This window comes from Rutilus rutilus (genome assembly GCF_951802725.1).
Source record: "Rutilus rutilus genome assembly, chromosome: 7".
Lineage (NCBI taxonomy): Eukaryota > Metazoa > Chordata > Actinopteri > Cypriniformes > Leuciscidae > Rutilus > Rutilus rutilus.
Window position 1 is genome coordinate 17733498 of NC_140221.1, and position 24504 is coordinate 17758001.

The 24504-nt window shown below is 39.5% G+C and overlaps 1 protein-coding gene across 1 annotated transcript in view; it reads left to right on the forward strand.

Annotated features, from left to right (window-relative positions):
- kiaa0825 (KIAA0825 ortholog) overlaps nucleotides 1-24504 on the forward strand; it is a 141340-nt gene that overhangs the window by 13291 nt on the left and 103545 nt on the right. The window contains exons 3-7 of the mRNA XM_084414064.1: nucleotides 80-248; nucleotides 363-1041; nucleotides 12991-13161; nucleotides 15238-15323; nucleotides 15639-15848. Coding sequence (XP_084270190.1) covers nucleotides 80-248; nucleotides 363-1041; nucleotides 12991-13161; nucleotides 15238-15323; nucleotides 15639-15848 — 1315 coding nt within the window. The remainder of the gene's footprint in view (nucleotides 1-79; nucleotides 249-362; nucleotides 1042-12990; nucleotides 13162-15237; nucleotides 15324-15638; nucleotides 15849-24504) is intronic.

Genomic DNA, 24504 nt, shown 5'->3' on the forward strand with positions numbered 1-24504 from the left:
TAGAAAATACATCACTGACATTCAAGACTAGAAGTTTGTACTCCTGCATGAGAGTGTGTGTTTGTTTATTTGATTCTAGTATTGAGCAGAACCTTAAGGAACTGCAGGCCAAGGTTGGTGAGTCCTGCAGCGGAGAGAGAGTGCCCAGTCCAGTAGAATGCCTCCAGTGGTTTAGTCAGCGTAACTTGAGCATCCTGAAACCAGTGGCTACGGGACACCAAGAGCTGTTGGACTTCCTTCGAGCCATGGTAACCAAAGTCATACGCAATCTGTCCATCAGACGTCATCGTGACATGTTAAGGAATAGTATTCCACATTTATTTCTTGACATTTTTAATTCTCTCTTTCATATATTTTAACAGCAAAACTTGCTGAAGACAGAGGAGGCTTCTGAAGAGGCCGTTCTTCAGTTACTGCTGAGCATTTCTTCTCAGTGTGGTGTTGCTTTCCCTGCTTCCTGCCCTGCATCTTCCCAAGAGCACTCCCCAATCCCCGCCTTGTCCATGCCACGCGATGACCTCGCCCTGGAGGTCCAGGAAGCATGGGATGATGTTTGTTTCTCATTGCGGAACCACTTACTTGGCAAACTCCAAATGATGGCTGAACCAAGCCAAACTGAAGGAGAACTGTGTGTTGGGATTAAGGTTCCTCAGAAGGTCCTTTACCTTCAGCAACTGTTATTCCTCTACCCTGATACAAAGGTCCTCAGCTGGTACCAGCACCTTCAGATCAAGGCTGTACTTCGTGTTCTCCGAAACTGCCAGAGCTGCAGCCCAGGTGGCGAGAAGGGCTTCGACAGACTGACTCTGGGCTTTCAAACCGCCTCGCCAACTCTTTGCTCAATGCTTCGAGAGGAAATACAGGTGCTTAATGGGATTGCAGAACCACATAACATCCTGGCCTTTCTCAACCACGTCTACCTGAACACTGTGGCACAGGAACTAGGCGTTCTGATGGAGAAGGAGATTGAGACGGCACTGAAAGACAACACCACGCACAGCAGCAAAGGAGGCAAGATGTCCAGCAAGAAGTCTGCAGTAGGTCAGTGTCTTCATGTCCTTCTATTCATGTACACAAAACTGGAAATGATAAATAGATTTATAAACTGAAATGGCCAGTTCCATTCTTTTTGGCTGACTGCTACAATACTGGTCAAAAGTTGTTGTTTCTGAAATTTACACAGTTTAATGTCTCAATGTACTTTGGAATTAAATAATAGAACAAATTAACAGTTGGAGAATCAACTTTTTGACCAAATGTTGTTCTGAAAGTTCTTCCAAAAACTGACGCAGAAGTTTCCACAAATTCCCCTTCTGTGCAGTTCATCCCAAACCAGCTCGATAGAGTTTAAGTCTGGAGAATGTGCTGGTCATTCCCTGATTTGAAGCCTTTACTTTTGAGGTAGTTCTGACATAGCCTGAAGGAATTTTGTTGGTCATTATCTCGCTGTAGGTTGAACCCCTGACTAACTGTATATCAGAGGGCATTGCATGGCTTCAACTTGATGTGGTAGACTTTTTGGTGCAAGGTGCCAGGGTGCCACTTACTCTTGAACCGAAGATTTCAGTAGTCCACTGGTAACAAACCTCTTTTTCTTATTCAGGATATGGATATATCTTTTACAACTTTTGATTGGTAGAGTATATGATTTCTGGGAGTCTGGGTGCACACTTTTTTTTATTATTATTCTGATGAATAGCTAGTAACTGTGTGTGAAAACTATTTGAAAGATGTTTAGATTTTAGAAAGTATAAAAAATTACTTATTGGAAAGAACTGTTAAACTTATTAAGATGGAGAAACTATGGGTCTGTGCTCAGGCGCTAGCATTCTCAGCACTGTCAGAATGAAAATCCCAGAGCTGTCAAAATAAAAGTCCTCTTCCAACACTCATCGGCCAAACAGAAAAATCCACAGATACTAATAAGAAAAAAAGCCTAAATATCAGACGATGTATCAGCCTTGGTGATTTACTGTGTGTGCAGATGGCCTCTGGAGAGTTCTTGTCCGGAATAATCAAAGTGAATCAGATTTAATGCCGATAACCAAATATCTATCTACATAAGACTAGTACTATACCCTGGAAATCCGAATTTGCTCAGCGAGTTACTCTGGCATTGAGTAATATTGCTCATTAACTATGCCCTTGTAGCCAAGCTGCACCAATCACATCGGTGTATCTGATATAGGCGGGCCAGAGGCGAGCCAAACAGATGACGACAGCGCTAGTGACAGCGCAATCACGACAGTGATTGGTCATAGTGTTATCCAATTGCGTGCAGTGAGATTTTCAAATGCATGCTTGGTGCCACAACTCGAGTTGGGGCGATTTTCATTACTCGATGCCAGACCCTTAATCTTTCAGATTTGGGTCTGGATTTCCAGGCTACTAGTACTATACATTTTCCTTACCTCCGGGAATCTTGAGGTCATTGAATCATTGTTCATTTTTTAATGCACCATTTGCCAAATGCTCTTATTTTTTAAAGATAGTAACAATCACTGTACTTTTTTTTGCTATTCTTCTGATATAACTCTTTAACTGACAGATCCGTAATCGCTTATTGCAGCTCCTTGTACAGATGTCAGCGTCCATTTTGAATGGACTTATTAGGGCTTCGCTTCCATTTAATTCACCTCCCTGCCAGAATTCTCTAATTTTTACATGCAGCAGACACTCTTATTCAGGGCTGAATAATTGGCCCTACGTCTGTGGGGCCGCTGGATTCGGGTGTACAGACCTATACGTGGGGCCCAGCAATCCTTCAAATTAATTACTAGAGACACTGCAGGTGTGTATTGCTGGAAAGTGACTGGAATGTGTGTCAAATACTTGCGTACACTGTATCAAGAAGCCCTTAGGCAAAATGTCATGATTGAAATAGTTGTTTTTCTATTAGTCATTTACTAAGAGCAACACACTTAGTTATTAGCTTCTTTATGGCTGGGTTTCCAGCTGTCTTAGGAAATCTGAACATGATGCAAAATCAAACAATGAGCATTTTGACAGTTGTTGGTTGCAGGGTTTGTGTTTGAGCTGCATAGCTGAATTTTATTAAGTAAATGACAAATATAGGTTTCGCTTTCAATGGAAGCTATCAAAACAACCTGGAATTTCTTTTCTTTGTCTTGTTAGGTGTTATTTATTGTGCTTTATTCATTCTCCATATTTTGCGGAAAGCTCGTCTGGGAGAAGTGATGGTAGGGGTGGGTGGGCGGGTGGGGGGTGAATCTTGACGCACTGTCCCACGGGAGCGCCGCCGCTCCTGGCATCACACACTGTCAAAGCACTGAAGCATTTAACAGCTTTTCATGCGCAGATATGCCAGTTTCTTTAACCCCTCCATCTGAAAGGGATGAACAGACTTTGTTCCCCCCCCCCTCCTTCACCAGATGTGGGAGTCTCAGCCCTTTGTACCCATCTTCTTCCATCCCTTGCTTTTCATCCCTCTCACTTTATGTCGGTTTTTTTTTTTTTTTTGACTTTTTCTTAGAGGTAATGGGGTGAGGGCTGGGCTCAGGAGACCATACAGGTCAGCTGATCTGGAACAATGAGGAGTTTAAACCCTTACTATCACACCTCAGTGGATTTGTAGCAGACAGGATAAAGAACTGAAAAGGTGGAAGTGAGTGTGTCTGTGTGTGTGTGTGTGTGTGTGAAAGAGAAAGAGCTGGCTGATGTTTGTATGTTCTTGCACATACAGTTTATGTGCACATTGCATAATGTGTTTGACACTCACAGACATTGTATATTCCACATATATATTTTCTGTCATCATCAGTTCAGCCAGAAACACAGTATATAGTTTTCTCCAATATGCTGCATTCTCGGAGGAGACTCAGAGAAAATCAATACAGAAAATCAATATTATTTTACTCACTTTTCTGTAGGGCAACATTTTTTTTGGTTGTCAGATATAGGGTCCAAAATATATCCAACATATACGCACACATTACCGGTCAAAAGTTTATAAACATTACTATTTTTAATGTTTGTGAATCAAGTCTCTTACGCTCATCAAGCCTGCTGAAAAGAAAGTATCACAGGTTATACAAAAATATTAAGCAGCACAACTGTTTCCAACACTGATAATAAATCAGTATATTAGAATTATATTAAATTATATTTTAAAGTATTTTAAATTGTAATTATATTTCTCAATACTACATTTTTTTCTTATTTTGGATTAAATAAATGCAGCCCTAGTGAGCATAAGAGACTTGAGCATAAGATACACAATGAAACAATATGACACCTTCACAAGTCATAAGTCTCAATTTCTAGGTCACTAATAATATATGTAAATTTGTGAATGTGATCTTGCGACTCTGTAAAGACAGTCAGATGTTCTTCCAGTGAAGCTCAAGAAGCTCTTCGGATCTCATATCATGCTGGAGAACATAATCATCAGTTCATGCAGCTCATGTTCTGCAAATACTTTTATTTAGTCTTCAGTGTGGACATAATGTTTTGTTTATTTGATTTGTCAACCAATTCTGATACACCAGCCACTGATTTTGTTAGTAAATTTGACTAACCTGCTCAACCTGTGGAACATCAATCAATGCATGCAAGAATGGACAGAAGTGGAGACTCACAAATCAGTTACTCCCCTCCTTTTTTTACTCAAAGAAGGGCCGCCCAACCCCTACTGCATCCCAGCTGGACTGTGCCTCTGGCTTTGACAGAGCCGTTTTAGTGTGTGTCAGTGAGCAACGGGCTGCAACAGACAACCCACTGCACGCTGCAGCACTCAGACTCCCTCAGGCCATCAGGGGGCTCCACATGTGGTCCTTTCGGGCCCCGGGGCCCCGCCAACCACAACACCACCTAGAGCGCACGTCCTGTTTTGTAAGATGGACCGATCTTTGCATTTCCATTTGCATTTAGCTACATGTTTTTGCTTCCCACATCGGACGAAATATAAACCAGCACATATAAAAAAACAACTCTAATCCCCAGAGCATCCGCATCTATACGGATCTCTGTGACACTTGGCAGAGTCTTTGCCGTGCTGTCACTCGCAGGCGACGAAGAGCGCCGTCATTGACGTGGCTGGTGGATAAATGAGGCTTTTTTCTGAATGGCTAATGTTCTGGGTCAAGTCACACGTCAGGAACAGGAACGTCCGCCGTTTCTTTTTTAAGATCGGCCTCTCTCTTTTTTTTCTCACCTTTCTGCCAAAGAGGCCAATCAACAGAGAGAGTGAGGAAATGAAATCAGTGGCTAAATTGTTGCGTGATTGCCCATTCCCTAAAGAGGCTGGGCATCATTTGGAGAAAAGCATTTAATAATTGCTTTTAGGGCCATGTCAGACACATGCAATTCCCCGCACTAATGGCCCAGCTAGGCAGAACACGGCCCCAAGGGTCAGTGCAGGACAAGCCAGTCAGCGAGAGCTGGAACCGCACGTCTCAGTTTGTGTGTGTGTGTGTGAGAGACGGAGGGAAGGAGAATGAAAGAAGGAATGAGGGAGCAGGCATGGAGGAGATGAAGTGGCAGCAAGTGTAACCCAAAGGGGAAATGCACTTCAGTGTGAGTTTAATACTCCAGGCCGGGGATTTGGCAACCTGCCACACAGCAATTGTTTACCTTTTTGCTCACTGGCTGCATCTGTTCTGTTTTGTAAACGGCACTAAACTATCTGCCCGTAAACACTGGAATCAATAACAACTGTTTGGGGATTTCCCAGCCTCCCCTACAATTCTTTCTTCTTCTTCTTCTTCTTCTTCTTCTCTCTCCCTCGCTCTCTCTCATTTTCTTTGTGCCATTTTTGTTCCCCCCCCCCCCCCCCCCCCCCCCTTCTAGTCAAAGCAAGTGTGATGTGAATAGTTTACAAAAGGCTCATTTTAAGCTGCAGAGCACATTAGAGGAAAAATGATATGGCTTTGCACTTATTTTAGGCTATATATCAATCCTTATTCCTCACTACACAACCATGCATGATGTACTGTAACTTTTCTGTGATGTTGTTACACCAAAAAATTCTATGACTCCATATCGAACCTTTAACATCCATGGAATCTTTCCATTGCACAAAGAATGTCCTTTATAGTGGAAGACATTGCTTAAGATTTTTTTAAAGTTCTTAACACTTTAAGAACTGTTCACTGAAAGGTTCTTTAGGGAAACCCACAGGCTGATTCTATGGCGTCACTGCGAAAAATCCCTTTTGGAACCTTTAATTTAATAGTGTACAGTGACAGTCCTCCTAGTGGAGGAGTTTATTTTTTATTTTATTTTTAGTTATGTCAAGCTCTGAAGAATTTTATGAGGTAGAAATTGTCAGAAAAAAAAAAAGAAAAAAAAAAGAAATTGTCAGAAATTTTTTTTTTGTAATATTTTAATATATTTCAATTATTTTCTTGTTCTTAATCCTTATTCATTAAAGCATGGACAGCTGGATAAATAAGGCATTTGAATATTGTTGTGGAAAATATATTCTTTTGTGTTCTGCAGAATAAAGAATGTCATACAGGCTAGGAGTGACATGAGGGTGAATAAATAATGAATTTTGCAGCTTAAAATATCTTTAAACCATGTCTTTGTTTTTTTTTTTAGCATAGCGACCAGCAAAGACAAGCTTAACAAGCTCAATGGCATGAGTTTGTTGGAACAATAAAGCATTTTGAAAATAGTTATGTTAGTCACCAACTTTTCTTCACACGAATCTATCTTATTTGTTTAGAAGACTTAAAATGTAATAATATTTTGTAGCCTGACTGGCCCTAATCCCATTCACTTTATTATTGTTATTATTATTTTTAAGGAGCAGCTTAGAGATTCCTCCTAAAGCATTAACAAAAATGGTGATAGCTCAAGCATCATCCCTTTCAAGGTCCGAACCTCCGGTCTTTTGTCCTCTCCCCTGAACTGAAAAATGTAGTACAGGGTTTGTATTGTGTCACTGTTGCCCACAATGCAATTGGAGCTCTATAAGCTTCCTCAGGCCATCCTTCACACAAGTATATGCAACGCTCTTGAAAATATTGTGCACATATACAGTTTTTACATCCCTATCTTGTATTATAATTGTATTATATTTAGTTTTTATATTTAGATTTTTCTCAAACACTTAAGTGATGTTCTGTTAAACATTTCTGCCTCATCCGCTGTGCAGTGCTCACGTCTTCCCTCTTTTACTACATCTGATATGAGTGTGATGCCCTTTTAACGACCCTGGCAAGGCCCTGACTCTCAGCTCTTTTCACAGTAAACGACACGTATCACTGCTCTCAACACCTTCAACACCTCTACCCCATCAGCGTGTTGTAATAACCCCCATTATGGCTTCAGTGGCTGGGCCATCCTCCTGCAAGACTCCTAATGGTTAGCTATGAGAGAGGCCCTAATAAGCCGTTAATGGCGGGGTAATAAATAGCCCGACAATGGCTGGGTGGGAGGAAAAGACAAGATAGAATGACAGCGGAGCATTAAACATAAAGGTGAGATGCCCACTCTAAGTGTGAGTTAGTGCAGGGGGTGTTGTAGAGGACGGGTGGGGTTCAAGGACACCTCTGAGAGGGATGGAGACTGAGCAAGGGGCGGATGACTAGTTTGGTGGATGATAGGCAAGTGATGTTTGGTAACATTTTGCATTATAGCCTATGAAGAAGACAATGCCCTGGAATTTATAGAACATGAACTTTTATTGTCACATTGATGGACGTTGAAAGGGTTCTGCTATATAGAGAGGAATTAGTGAGTGCAGGAAAATATATGCGTTGTGCGTTTCTAAAAATACACTGCACAAAATTATAAACGCAACACTTTTGTTTTTGCCCCCATTTTTCATGAGCTGAACTCAAAGATCTAAGACTTTTTCTACGTACACAAAAGGCCTATTTCTCTCAAATATTGGTCACAAATCTGTATAAATCTGTGTTAGTGAGCACTTCTCCTTTGTCGAGATACTCCCCTTCTAAACGAACTATGGCTCTCTTTTGATAAATGTTTTTTTGTTTTTTGTTTTTTTGTCCGGACCAAAAGAACCAAGCGAACCGAACTACAAGTGTGAACGCATCCTAACAGTATCAGAAAGGTTGTCCATACAATTAATGAGCTATATTCCAAGTCTAATGAACGTTTAATATATTTATATCATAGAGAATTTCAAGTAATTGTGTGAGGAACAGACCAAAATTTATAATTAACTTCCATAACTTTCCATTTTCATTACACTTCTATTTTAATAACATTTTAATAAGAGTTTGAGGCAAAATGAGACTTTTTTTGTGAGTGAAAACTAGTAATTTAAATAGTAATTTGTGATTCAATTTAATTAAAATTTCCCACACAGATTTCACAGCAGTTTCAAGTTGGTCACATAGATTTGTTGTGTTGACCAATAGAAAGCTACTTAGTTTAAAAGTGAATTCTGTGTGAGCTGTGCTTCATTCATCGCTACACTATTGACGATGGAACTTTTTTTTGTCCACAAAATCTCACTATTGTGACCACAAATGTGATGATACAATTTTAATTTTTGGTTGGATAGTTTTTTTTTAGTTTTTTATCACAGACCCTACTCACCCAGTTTACAACTCTTTGCACTTCTGGCCTCGGGCTGGCATTGCAGAGCACTGGGCATCAAAACATCAAACACAAGAACTGTTTCTTCCCACAAGCCATATCTATCAATAACTGTTAGCACACCAATTATTGTCGTTTATTTGCAGTGCATTGATCTCTAGGGCAGTAAAGATGTGCATTATGTAAGTAATGCATATAATTTAAGCAAGTGCTCAGAGTTCTTACAAATCCTAGGCCAATGAAGCACTTATTACAGTAATTCCATCATGATGTGAATGGATGTCATTGAGATGTTTATTGTTAATCCTGGAGTTGTAAAGAGATACAGATGCTACTATAGGACTCACATAGACATTCCCAGTACACATGTGTTACTTGTGCTGCATGTGGCGCTTAATGCACAGGTCTTATACATTATGCAGTATGTTTGGAGTTATTTTACTGACAGGCTGATGTGCTTGTATGAAGGGGAGCGGATCTCAGTGGAGTGGATCTCCATGCATTCATGTAGCCGTTTTCCCAGTTCTGCCTCTCAGTCTCCCTCTGGACCCCATTAATGAAGAGCCAAGATGCTGGTATGACACACTCACCCATGAAAAAAAACACACACCTACACACACATATACATCACAAATGCATGAATTCCAAGGCGCTCCTTAACTCACCTCATGGGGTCAGTCTCTGCATCTCTATAATCTACTAGTTTGCGAAATTATAAAAGTACAAAAAAAAAAAAAAAAAACACAACAAATTTACGGATGATCAATGTATGTGCCTGATTAAGTGGAGAGAAATGAGAGAATAAGATTGTTGGCATGTTGTCGGCTTGACGATAACAAAGTGACAATATGGTGTTAGAATCCAGAGGCGATATTGTTGCAATTATTGGGGCTCCTTTCTTTTTATTTCTCCCCTCCCTCCATCGCCTTCCCACTCAATCTTCCTGGAGCTTTCATAGCTGGGGCTAATGCCTTCCTGATCCACTCCCCAATGCCTTTTCTGTCAGAGGAAGTCATTTAAGAGCACACACAAAAGTATTTGTCGAAGTGTCTGAAAATACCGCAGCCCTCTTCTCCGCGGCCCATTCTTCAGGCCTAATGCGGAACATCCCCTGGGTGATGGCTTTGGCAGCTGCAGAAATGGGAGAGCCACGCTGGAGATGAGGGTCATCGGCGGGTTACAGGAGAAAGTTTGTGCCCAGCAATGTTTGACTGTAGATTCTAGAGGAAACTTTACGGCCTCTGTGGGATCGGTGTAGATTGCGAGGCCACGGTTCACAGCCCCCCTGGTGTCAAATGCACATTCACAAAGTCTTTCAGTTTTTATTATTTCATTTATTTGAGAAAGGTGCAATCTTGGATTCCAGTGTTACATATTGTTGAAATGTCTTTAACCTTCAAAAACTTTTACAATATCAATGTTCTAAAAATGCATCATGAAAAATTAAATATTATGTTCAAATTTAAAAGACTTGGAGACAGCTTGGAGGTCAAGGTTTTGGTTGGTTTGCATGGTCCAATTAGCCCCTGCTGGTAGAAACCATATACACTAACATTAGATTTTTTTAATGTTTTCGAAAAAAGTCTCTTATGCTCATCAAGGCTGGATTTATTTGATCCAAAAAATACTGTTAAAATGTCTGCATTTTCAGAAAACAACTGGGCCTGTTTATACCTGGTCACTTCATGCGTTTTCTCTGATCAGATAGCTATCCGATCGTGAAAAGACCAGGTGTAAAAACGCTTTCGAGACTGATTTAAATCCGATCACTCAAACCACTTCAGGACGTGGTGTGAGATGCATTCCAGATGAAACTGGACAAGTATAAATGCATCTGGTTGTTGAAACCACATACGTAAATTTTGCTCCTCCCAAAATGTTACAAAATAAACATCTGAGAGTGTCTTATAGGCCAGCTATGACATGTTATATAGTAAGTCGCAGAAGCTCAACACACAATCATCTTCATTAAAAGTATTGAGACTAAATGATCTTACCAGTATTGGTGCCGCCTTTTCTCATATTGCGTTCTTTGATCTTGAAATGAGCTGATGATAAATAAAACGTTGCTTTCGTTGATGTGAACTCTGTTAAATTTGCATATAGCGTGGGAAGTAAAGATCGTATTTATATTCATTTTGGGGAGACACATTTATGTGGCAGAGTGTAGATGGATCCGTTTGAACAAATCAGATAGCTATCCGATCAGTAGAAACCAGGTGTAAACAGGCCCATTCTTATATGCTGATTTGGTGCTCAAGAAATATTTCTTATTATTGTCAATGTTGAAAACAATTGTGCTGCTTGATATTTTTGTGGAACCTGTGACATTTTTTTTCAGGATTCTTTGATGAATAGAAAGCTCAAAACAGAACATAATTTATTTGAAATAGAAGTCTTTACTGTAACTTTTGATCAATTTAATGCATCCTTGCTGAGTAAAAGTATTACATTCTGCCAAAAAAAATCTCACTGACCCAAACTATGTGTTAATATTTAATTGTTGTATAGATGTTTCACCAATGGGCAGATTCTTTTGAAAGACTCCTAAATGTGTGAAATGGACTGGTTTAGAGAATTTATTGAAGGCTGTTGTGTAGTGTAACATTTCTGGACTGATGTTGATGTGCTTACATTTCAACCCTCTAAATCCTTAACCCATATAAATTGTCTGTATGACAGACCTTCACATTTGGTATCTCCAGAGAGGAACACATCAAATAAGATTCTACAGATGGATTCATTTGATATATATGTCCCTGTATAGTTCTGCACATCTTTAAAAAAGCATTTGCATCTGACTTGTACAAACTAAATATATGCATAATGCACAATCCTTCACTTTTTTTTATGCTGGTTTGGTGCTGGTCAAGCTGGTGGACTAACATAGCCATCCTGTACATTTTCAAAATGTAGCTGCTGAAAGCTTGTCTACAAGTATGGTCCTTTTTTTTTGCCATTTGACTGAAGAAGTTAAATTAGTTTACATGTATTTGCATTTAATCCTTTAGCAAGAGCTTTTATCCAAAGTAACTTTCAAATGAGGAGCATCACAAGCAATCATCATACAAGACACAACAACATTTGAAGTTCCACAATGCCAATTTTTAAGAGTAAACCAGCATTGTGTAGAAGTAAAAATTAACAAAATATTTTAGCTAATTTCTAAGAAGTGCCTTTGTATATGGTTGTGTTTTAGTTAAAGGTGCTCTAAGCGATGCCGGGAGACGTAACTTCTTGTTGACATTCGAATTGTTGTCAAACAAAACGGAGGCTAGCTCGACCCTCCCTCCTCCTCATCCCGTCTCCTCCCTCCTCCCCTTCCTTCCCGGCATAAAGGAAAGTCAAAGTAGTCACTACAAACAAAGTTAAGTTTTACTGATACTTCATTCAATGTGTAATGTCGCCAAGTTAGATAAATGCTTTTATATATTGCAGAACAGAATGCAGAAAAAGAGAAACATTATCTTAAAATAGTTTCGCCACCTGAGGTTATAACTATAACAAGTTAGCTCCCATACAAGGACGCAATAATAGCAAGATAACGTTAACTTCGCATTTCCCAGTGAGCATAAACAACGGCGGCGGCGTAAACTAATTTAGTCAAAGTTGTCAATAGCCTATAAATGAACATTCAAATTCATAACAAAAATTGTCGCCCTACTGTGAATTTGCTTGATCATTTACAATAGAGATTGATCGCTAGCTGCTCGAAACATATGTTGTATTCACCAAAGTTAACGCTGACCATACGCTGACTGCATAGTTCTAGCTAATTACATCCTTGTGTTGGTTTGGCGAACATGAACGTCAATTTATAAAGAAAAATGGATTTACCTGTTCTGCAAAAACAGAGCAACTGAATGTCGGATTGGAAGCCCTTCTGCCGGCGGAGTTCTCGCCACCTTTCGAAGGTTTTTCCGATGTAAATTCGGTACTTTGCGCGTTCCTTATCCTTGTCCCTATTCTTTGCAATTTGTTCATCGGAACGTCGTCTCTTTGGTCGTGTGTCGGCCATAATTCAAACTTCCCTCTTGATGCTTCTCTCTCCTCCACACCCCCTTCATGTGTACGTGCACTAACCCCCCCCCCAAACCCCACCCTCAAATACATCTTGCCAGTTATTGGCTGGAACACTGTTTGTTGTGTTTCGTGGTGCGGGTGAGCCCAGTTTGTTTTTGTTGCCGTTTGTGGAGCCTGTGGTGTCTACAGAGACCGCGTTTTTTTACAGTGTGTTCAGGGGACAGGCAGCTAGCGGATAGTGAGGAGATGTTTGCTGTATGTGACAAAAAAATGTTTGGCCTAAAAAACATGTGACATCGCTTAGAGCACCTTTAAGTGCTCACAAAAGAGTTCAACTACTTAAAGTTTGTGATGGACTAAGCAGAACTAATGGAGGTTGAAAGCTCCACCATAGAACCGCAACACAAAATAACTCTTTGTTTTGTCCATTTACAGCTCCTCAGGATCTTCCACGAAGAGGGCGAAACTTCTGCCTCACCTCCCATCAGCTCAGGTGCTTGACCCAGCTGACCTCAACCTTACTGGAGCTGGAACAAACTGTGGAGGACCTGGCAACCCATCTGGGTTTCCTTAACTGCGCTGGAGAATCAGTCTGCAGTGTCAAAGGTACACTTTAACAACCATCGCTAAACATTACCACATCCAAATGCGAACTAGAGTCAAATCCATCCGTTGCAGGTCAGTGCAGCTCAGCAATCCTGATTTAATAGGGAAAATTCTGTCATCATTTACTCACCCTAATGTCATTCAAAACCTGAATGACTTCCTTTTGAGAAGATATTGTGAAGGAGATATTGGTTAAATGTTTACAATGAAGTCGTTGTTTTGAACAGCACCGTTCAATATTTGGGTTCAAATGGACCCCAAAAAATGTATCACGGTTTCCACAAAAATATTAAGCAGCACAAGTGTTTTCGACTGTATAATAATAATTATAATAATAATAATTCTTGAGCAGCAAATCAGCTGCAATGATTTCTGAAGGATTATGTGACACTGGAGTAATTATGCTGAAAATTCATCTTTGCCAGCACAGGAATAAATATGTCGATATAATAAATATTGTAATAATATTTCACAATATTACTGTTTTTACTGTATTCTTGATCAAATAAATGCAGCCTTGGTCTGCATAAGAGACTGCGCTTATCCGACAAATCTTACCGACCCCAAACTTTTGAACGGTAGTATATATTCCAAAACAATTGATCAGATAAAAAAAAAGAAGTTCTTCAATACATCTTCTTTTGTGTTCCACAGAAGAAAGTAAGGCTTGAAACAATAGGGTGAGTCAATTATAACAGAGTTTTCATGTTTGGGTGACCTATCCCTTTAAATATCATAGTTTCTGATCTCTTAATCAACGAAACACCCATAGTAAGCAAATGTCCCCCTGCAGCAACTGTGAAAACATACACAGATAACTGGTTTATGTTGCTCTCAGACTGAATGTGATATACGCCAGTCAACAAGATATATGGTTGTTTTTTTTCCCAGATGAATATCACCATAGTATAAATAAATGGCAGCCGATCAAGATTTCTGACAACAGTCTCCTGCAAATCTGACATGTGAAATGATTTGTCACCATGGGAGCGGAAAACCTCCAGCTATATTGTGCTCGACGGAGCCTTTAAATACGACAAGCCTCCAATTCCTGCGTATAATAGCGACATCTCTACAGGCAGCTTATGAGACCAGACTGCTGGCCTGTAGCAGTACCTTGTATACATATGCTTTTTTTAATGAGAGTTTTCTCGCCTTTCTTTACAGCTTTTTTACCGTTCCTTATGTGTGTGTGTTTTGTTTTCGCATATAGAAACACTTCTACACGCACAAATTGAGGAGGCCGGAAATTTCTTTTCACTAATTTTATTTTTTCTGCTATGAAAGTGACTGGTGCGTATAGTAATTTCTGTAAAGGTTACATTAAAAAACAGGACAAGCAGAAAAGGGCTGGATTTACTGAGAAGTAAACAGCCTTTAAAGGGCAGTTATCCAAATCATTAATTCAGCCAATCAAACGACTTAATTACCAGAAATTCATCAGATGGGCTTAAAGGTCAAAAAGTGACATGCTGGCTGCTTCTCTCCTCCTTCGCCTGGCTCGGCTCTCTCTCTTCTTCAACTAAATTGCCTCGCCCGGGGTCTCACTTCCGAAGCGTCTGATTAGAAAAATGCGGCCTTGATGCATGCACTTTTAATTTGCCCACAACAAGCACACACACACACACACACACACACACACACACACTTATCCTCCCTCTAACCCTTCCATGGATTAGTCCAGATATGGCCATAGCTATCAGGGGTTCAAATCAACTCCAAAGCCTCCGAATTTAACAAAGCTTACTGTTGCAATTACTGCGTCCGCTTTTTAGTTTTTTCCCCCGCTTTATTGGGCGAATCACGTTGTTGTTTGTAGGTCGTCACTGCGCAGAGGAGTTTAATATGTTGGCCTGGCCTGACCCTGGCACCCCACACATTGACTTCATTTCCAAAGGCACCATGTAGAGCGTGAATGCATATGCTAATATGCTAACGGAACATATGAGATGTTCCTGCGTGAAATGTTTTAATGAGCTGGAAATTAGAGGATTTGGAGCTCACTTCCTTTCGTAAAGCTGTAGTGACAGTTTACTGTGGATGCATTGTGAGTGTTTTTTTGCGTTTTCCATGCAGGGGTCCTGAAGAAGGTCAGGGATGATATGGAGGTGACGGCAACAGAAGACAAAGCCGCTACTGATCTTGTTCTGCAAAGCACAGAGGTGATACACATCCCTTATTTATTCGTACTCTAATACTATTTTTCATTGCACCATTATGATTTTTGAAACAACCCTCCAATATAGAACTTTACTGAATGTGTTTTTATTGTAATCAACATATATTGCTCTTGCGTGAGGTTAAGGGTTTAAACAAACCCTAACCCTAAAAATTGATTATTAAGTTGGTGAATTTTGCATTGGCAAGCAGTACTGTACAGTATATCCTTAAATGTTTTGTAACCATTAAAATACTGTATATTCCAGTCTGACCAGATGTTGCATGGTATTTATGTATTTGTGTGTGTGTGTGTTTAGGTGGTGTCTCTTGAATTTGGGTGGAGGGCTACATTTAGAGACCTCATTCCTCAGATGGCTCACTGTGTGAAGGTGGTGTTGGATGACGTGTGCAATAAGAATCTGGAGCAGGAGGAAGCCGCACATGCATCGAGCTCTGCTAACATCTCCATAACCCCTGTTGACCACAAACACGGTCCAGAGAGAGACTCTCCCAAGGTGGTGGCGAAGGTAACTTAATAGTAATTTAAATAGTAAGATGAAGAATCACACACACACACACACAAGTGGGAGAGAGAGCGGGAGAAAGAGTATGTGCTTTCCATACATTATAAAACGGAATTTTGTTAAATTGTCGTTTTTTGTCCTATTGTTTACTATATTTATTTGCTTGGTCAGTGTCGTTGTGCTTTTTAAAAATTTTTTTTTTATATATTGTAGGCTGTACCTTTGAAATAACTGAAATCATTTGGCGAAGTGACATAGAACTGTAATGCGGTCAAGACCTGTCTGGACCTACTTTAGCCGTGCGTTTCCCTGAAAATAATTGCACACCTTAGAATGTTCGTCAACCATTTAGATTCAAGCATTCAACAGCCCCGTAAAATAATTAATGTAATGTAATGTAAATGACAAACTAAAACACAGCATATATATATAGCCTATACTAAGTAAAAACAAAGATGATTGGATTAACACAGGTGATACAAACGAGGGAACCGATGAGTAACCATAGAAACAAACTAGAATGCAATGTGTAACCTAGGAGACAAACAAGTGGGGGGAAACTGAGAACAAATGAGACATATAACTGAGGGATACAAACTAAAAGTCCATGAGGGTGTAACTAAGAATAATCGTGAAAAATTATAAGGCCGCACAGTGTATGTGCTTTTTGTGTATGCGTGGTTTCAGTTGTTCCTATTTGTTGCATATATTTAGTATAATTTTTAGTACGAAAGTTTTTGGTAAATCATCATTTGCTCATGAAAATGTTCGTACGCAGCTTTTACAAACAAATTTGTGCGTACATATGCTTAATGAGACCCATGCGTCCTGGCTGAAACAAGTATTAATTTATAAAAAAAAAAATCTTTCTGACCCCAAGGGCCCTATTTTAACGATCTGAACCCAAATGTCAAAGCGCAAAGCGCAAGTAACTTTGTGGGCGGGTCTTGGCGCTGTTGCTATTTTCCCGGCGGGATAAATGACTCTTGCGTCTGGCGCAAATCTAAAAGGGGTTGGTCTGAAGTAGCTTCATTATTCATAGGTGTGGTTTGGCCGTAACGTGAAATAAACCAATCAGAGCGACATCTCACATTCCCTTTAAGAGCAGGCGCGCTTGTTCTAAAGCGGATTCCTATTATAACGGCGGATTTGCCAGGCGCGCGCCAGGAGCGGTTCAAGGCCGAGGAGACCGACGTTCTCGTCAGGGACGTTGGGGATGGAGAAACACACCCAAATTAACTTCGGTTAAACAGGCGTATGTTAATTTGGGTAAATGTGTAAGCTAGATGTATGCTTTTATAATAAAATGTCTATCTATCTATCTATCTATCTATCTATCTATCTATCTATCTATCTATCTATCTATCTATCTATCTATCTATCTATCTATCTATCTATCTATCTATCTATCTATCTATCTATCGTAATAATGTATGATTTGCAAAAATGATAACTGCTGCGTCTGTGTGTAGATGAGAGAATCAAAGTGTTTGCGCGTTGTGCACACGCTACATTGATTAAGGCCAAGCATGCGCCCTTAAAATAGCATATAATAACATGCGCAACGCGCCACTGACTTTAAACAGTTTTTTTTTCGGTCAGTGGCGCAATTGTTTTCTAAACCTGCAAAATAGCATGAGGGAACGTTTGCGCCGGAACACGCCTCCTCTTTGCGCTGAACCGCCCCGGGGAGCGCAAGTGTATTTCTTAGTTAACCGACGTGCATCTGTGGAGGGAAAAGTCCGCTTTGCGCGGGTGCAAAATAGGAATTATACATGCGTCGGTGTTCAAAGTCAATTGCGCTGGGTGCAAGATAGGGCCCCAAATGTTTTAATGATATATGAGTATTCTCAAAATATAGTTAGGTAATGACTTGTTTATATGCTTATTATAGTATCACGTTAGCTTAGCACTGAGCACTATTCATGCGGTGCACCGAGTTTCTGCACATGTACTGTAGAGCATTCCAAATAGTCTCTTATGAATGAGGAAGCTTGTAGGCTGTATGCATCAAGGCAGCTCACTAGGTTTTGAAACAGAGCTATAGAGGAAGGTATTTGTGAATATTTCCTTACCTTTCCAGTCTCTTTTGAAATACTCCAGTGGTTCACAGTGACATGACATGTCTGGCACCGTGGCTCCAGGAGCCTCTCTGGTCTGTGAGTTTGCTCTGTGGCCCAATGTCTTGCCTCATTTTATCCCTCATCACGGAGGTCCCCGTCTGAGACGAGCTCCACTCGCTGCAGCTCGGGCAGATTGATGAGCCATCACAGCCCCAAAGGATGGCCTCTGAGCTTGGATAGGATGCAGGTGTTTCAGTCCATGCATGCTCCATTCACCAGCCCTTTTTCTTCTAGTTTAAAACATGTTTTTTTTTTCATGTCCACACTAGAAAAAAGTCTTTTTATACTTTTTTTTTACGGAACTTAAGTGATTAAAACACATAGACACACACACACACGTTTTGATTTTAGAATGTACATTGTAATTCTTTAGAACTTTCTATTCATCAAAGATTCCTGGGGGTGAAAAAATGCATCACGGTTTCCACAAAAATGTTAAAGGGATAGTTCACCCAAAAATGAAAATTAGCCCATGATTTACTCACCCTCAAGCCATCCTAGGTGTACAGTATATGAGTTCCTTCTTTTAGACGAATACAATCTGAGTTATATTAAAAAATGTCCTGGCTCTTCCAAGCTTTATAATGGCAGTGAATGTCCATTTCTGTTTTGAAGTCCATAAAAGTGCATCCATCTATGATAAAAGTGCTCCACACGGCTATGGCTATGGTTAATAAAGGCCTTCTGAAGTGAAGCGATGCGTTCGTGTAAGAAAAATATAAATATTTAAAACTTTATCGACTAAAATAACTAGCAAGTCTACTTATGCCAAAAGAGTAACATTTGACAATGTATTAAGCTTGGAAGCGCCAGGACATTTTTTTATTTAACTCAGATTGTATTCGTCTGAAAGTAGAATTTCATATAAACCTAGGATGGCTTGAGGGTGAGTAAATCATGGGCTAATTTTCATTTTTGAAAGCAGCACAACTGTTTTCAGCAGTTAATATTAAGAAATGTTTCTTGAGCAGCAAATCAGCATATACAGTGGGTACAGAATGTATTCAGACCCCCTTACATTTTTCACTCTTTGTTATATTGCAGCCATTTGCTAAAATCATTTAAGTTCATTTCTTTCCTCATTATCGTACACACAGCACCCCACATTGACAGAAAAACACAGAGTTGTTGACATTTTTGCACATTTATTAAAAAAGAAAAACTGAAATATCACATGGTCCTAAGTATTCAGACCCTTTGCTGTGACACTCATATATTTAACTCAGGTGCTGTCCATTTCTTCTGATCATCCTTGAGATGGTTCTACACCTTCATTTGAGTTCAGCTGTGTTTGATTATACTGATTGGACTTGATTAGAAAAGCCACACACCTGTCTATATAAGACCTTACAGCTCACAGTGCATGTCAGAGCAAATGAGAATCATGAGGTCAAAGGAACTGCCTGAAGAGCTCAGAGACAGAATTGTGGCAATGCACAGATCTGGCCAAGGTTACAAAAAAATTTCTGCTGCACTTAAGGTTCCTAAGAGCACAGTGGCCTCCATAATCCTTAAATGGAAGATGTTTGGGACGACCAGAACCCTTCCTAAAGCTGGCCGTCCGGCCAAACTGAGCTATCGGGGGAGAAGAGCCTTAGTGAGAGAGGTAAAGAAGAACCCAAAGATCACTGTGGCTGAGCTCCAGAGATGCAGTCGGGAGATGGGAGAAAGTTGTAGTAAGTCAACCATCACTGCAGCCATCCACCAGTCGGGGCTTTATGGCAGAGTGGCCCGACGGAAGCCTCTCCTCAGTGCAAGACACATGAAAGCACACCTGAAGGACTCCAAGATGGTGATAAATAAGATTCTCTGGTCTGATGAGACCAAGATAGAACTTTTTGGCCTTAATTCTAAGCGGTATGTGTGGAGAAATCCAGGCACTGCTCATCACCTGTCCAATACAGTCTCAACAGTGAAGCATGGTGGTGGCAGCATCATGCTGTGGGGGTGTTTTTCAGCTGCAGGGACAGGACGACTGGTTGCAATCGAGGGAAAGATGAATGCGGCCAAGTACAGGGATATCCTGGACGAAAACCTTCTCCAGAGTGCTCTGGACCTCAGACTGGGCCGAAGGTTCACCTTCCAACAAGACAATGACCCTAAGCACACAGCTAAAATAACGAAGGAGTGGCTTCACAACAACTCCGTGACTGTTCTTGAATGGCCCAGCCAGAGCCCTGACTTAAACCCAATTGAGCATCTCTGGAGAGACCTGAAAATGGCTGTCCACCAACATTTACCATCCAACCTGAAAGAACTGGAGAGGATCTGCAAGGAGGAATGGCAGAGGATACTCAAATCCAGGTGTGAAAAACTTGTTGCATCTTTCCCAAAAAGACTCATGGCTGTATTAGATCAAAAGGGTGCTTCTACTAAATACTGAGCAAAGGGTCTGAATACTTAGGACCATGTGATATTTCAGTTTTTCTTTTTTTAATAAATGTGCAAAAATGTCAACAATTCTGTGTTTGTGTTTCTGTGTCTGTCAATATGGGGTGCTGTGTGTACAATAATGAGGAAAAAAAATGAACTTAAATGATTTTAGCAAATGGCTGCAATATAACAAAGAGTGAAAAATTTAAGGGGGTCTGAATACTTTCCATACCCACTGTAATAGAATGATTTCTGAAGGATTGTGTGACACTGAAGAATGGAGTAATAATGCTGAAAGTCATTTTAGATTGTAATAATATTTCGCAATATTACACATTTTTTTCTGTATTTTTGATCAAATAATTGTCTTGGTGAGCATAAGAGACTTTCAAACAAATTTAAAATTCTTACCAACCCTCAATTTTTTAACAGAGGTGTCATATACAAGTACCATATTTTCTGGACTTTAAGTTGCAGTTTTTTTAATCATCTGAAACATGCTGTGACTCCAAAGCGACTTACATAATGCTATTAACTTTAAACTTATTCTCAGGTACAACTTACTTTTATTTACAAAATATGGTAAATTCCTTTAGAGTGTTTTCATATTTCTGCATTTTTTTAAGAACTGACCTCTGCATGCAAAGCTGCTTTAAAACCTTCGTCGAACATCAAAAAAAAAAAGATGCTTTTGCACAACATGGCCTCATCTCATGAAGTTTAGAACGTCAGCGTTCATGTCTAATTTCCATACCGTTTCATCGATGCTGCCGACACCCCTGGAACCACATCACTAACAAGTGTCAAAATTTGTTCACACTCAAGACCTGTACGACACATTTACGTGTAGGTCAGTGCTTCAGAATGAGCAGCCCTCATCTCAAAGGTTAGCATGTGCATTTATTTGCATTCTCTGCTACCCTGAGTGTCTGAGAACCCCTTCTTTTTGACACGTGTCACCACAGCCCATAAGTAGGCAGCGTTATGCTAGCCCAGACCTGACTTAGCCAGAACGTAGTCAGTCCAGATGCATTACAGAGATCAATACTTCACCCATTCATATTCATACATTCATGCTTTGTTTCAAACTCTCAGAGTCGCCAGACCTCCCGTCTGCATAATATTTCAGCAAACCATTTATCAACCTGAAACCGCGATCCAGCTATTGACCACCTCGCGTTGACGATCGTCCTTAACCCTGTGCGAGGAGAAGGATTTAGCACTGTTCAAAGGTGCAAGAAGACTGCTGCAGAGTTGAGCTCTTAAATGTTTTAAAGCTTTGCTGAGAAATAACCTTGTGGTGGCTGTCCTGTTGGAATCCATATCTTTGATCTGCTCTAGTTAAGGGTTCTCCGAACCGGAGCAGCAGGCTTTAGAAAGCCATAAATCTCACCGACACCTCTCGGGTGCTCATCACCTTGGATTGGGGCGAATCTTTGCATTCTCGCCCACATCTCTCTCATACTTCCCACTAAGCTTATAATAACAACGCTCAGTCTGTTTTCGACTCGCTGTTTCAAGACCTGTTCAGCCTTTAGGGGCTTCCGGATTGGCGGATATCAAAGCAACACTAGAAAAATGATACCAGTTTTCGTATTAGTATCATAATACAGTGCCAACATGTACAACAGGTCATGTTGTAATGTGGCTACGCAAAAGTGGTCAAATGCACCTCTTCAAATGTACCTCTTTGTCTTAAGTGAATGTGAACAGGAAAGAAACATCACATGAGTCATTCTTTCTCTGTTAGGCCTTGCAATGAAGGGCAGTAGACCTGCTTTTGACTCTTATGATATTAATATTAATCAAACAATATTAATAAGAAAAAAAAAACTCCACTCAATCTTCTATTTATTTACTGTTTTTTTTTTTTTTTTTTTTTTTTGTACAAACTATTTAATTAAAAATATTTATTCAATTGATAAATACTTGCAATATTATAATATATTTTAATTTAATTAGGTAATATTTATTTGTATAGTTTATTATGATATTAATTAATGAGATTTCTTCAAATTTACAAAATAAATAAATTATAATATAATAGTTAATAATATAAATAAACTATAATAATTTTATTTTATTATTATAATTTCGTTATAATTACCATTTTACTGACTTTTTATTTGTCAGCAATTTTTACCTAATTGATAGATACTTGCAGCATACCATCGTTTGAATTTGTATTTAATATTTATAGTTATAGTTTATTATTCAAATAATTTAATTATTCAAATTTAGTAATAATAATATTTAGTAATATTAAAAATAGTACAAGTAATTATAATATTAAAGTTAATATAATAACAAATTACTAACTAATACTTGTCTTTTATAATTATCATTTTATTATAAGCTTTTTACTGACTTTTTATTTTCAATTACATGAAAAATCTATATTTAATTAATTTATAAATATTTACAGCATGCATTTAAATATATTTTTATTACATTTTATAGTTAAAGTTTAGTAAAATATTTAAAAATAATAGATATTAAAATGTACAAATTATACAGGAAAAAAATATTATTCTATTATAGTTTACATTTTTTTTTTTGCAATATTGAAGCTTGTATTGTGAGTAGCCTAGTGAAATCTCAATGGTATTGCTACTAAAATGTTGTTATGGTGACAACCCTAGCGTGCTGCATCTGTTGTGTCTGAACATAATGGAATGGCAAGCTGTGTAATGCAGATGCTGAAGTTTAGTGGAGAAGTATGAAGTCACCTCTCTCTTGCCTGTCCATGCTTGATTGATAGACCTGCTATTGGAAAAAGTTTCCATTTAACATGTGCTGGGTTTTTTTCCTCTATGTTCGCAGAGGCCTTGGGACACGGTAACTCCCTGTGGAAGGGGGAAAGGGTGGAGTGGAGGGAGATATATACACCGCACGTGTATTTTACTGCTCTCGAATAGCCCGGCACCGTAACTCATTTCTATTGGTATATAAATTCGACAGTGAACCCAGCACGTGCGTCTGGCTCTCCGGCGTGGCCCTATCCGCTGCCGTAACTGTTGATCTGCATTAAACGTGTGGCTGGAAGGAGGGATGGAGAAAGGGATGAATGGAAGCGCTAGATGGGGATAGATCCACAATGATGTCTTCATTTGTCAAGTGTTGGAGAAATATGGGTGGAGGAAGTTTGGTGTATGTTCCGTTCCAGGCCTGCCTCTTTTTGGCAATAACCCTTAGGGGTCTTCCTTTCAAGCAGCGTGTCTCCCGAGGCAATGTAAGGCAGATGTAACAGGCACACACACTTTCGTAATCATTTTGAAGAGAAAATACCGTTGCTGATTCCCTGTTTCCTCCAGGACAAATGTGGAAAAATGAGATAAGTGTTGCTGCTCTCTCCAGGCTCCACAGGAGGGGAACTGCAGGTATTTGAATCCGAAAATGGCCCTGAATGTCTCTCACAGTCATATCGGCATGGATGATTCGGTTATTCTATCGCAATAAATGCTAGTTGGTTCGCATATGGTAGAGTTGTGTGAGCTGCTGAAATGCAATTTCGGTCTTCAGAAAGGGAAGTTTGAGTGTAGTACGATAAGGAATTTCTTAGTGTATAGCGCTGAATGTTTTTTGTTGGATTTAAGAGGGACAGGATGGAGTACATAAAAGTGTTTTTTTTTCCACAATAACTATCTGCAAATAATTCAACTGAATGGTCGTGATAGTAAAGAAGCACTGTTTAGTGTGGATAACAGTATAGTTGCACCAAACAAGTGTTAAAAAATAAATCCGTCAGGTTGTTCATGTACTTCAATATGTTGTGTTGTGTCATTTCCTAAGCCAACCGCTCTCTTTCACTTATTATTTCCTGTCAAAACTGTCCTGTTGATTTACAGGCAAAATAAAATAATAAAATAAATTGATTAATTAATTATACACATGATTATGTTTTATCCATTGTCTTTATAATGTGGAATTTTTCAGGGGCAAAATAAAGGCACAGTATGTAAGTTTCACCACTAGAGGATGCTTATTCAAAACAATTACGAAGGCATAGCCTGATGACGCTGTGAATGAGTGTGGAATCATGGGAGTTGTCGTCTTCACCTCCGCAGCTGAGGAAAAGCAATATGATGAGACTCATGTTCATGGATGATTTATTAATGTTACTGGTGTGAAGCAGGGCAGGGCAGAGAGCCTGGGACATTTTA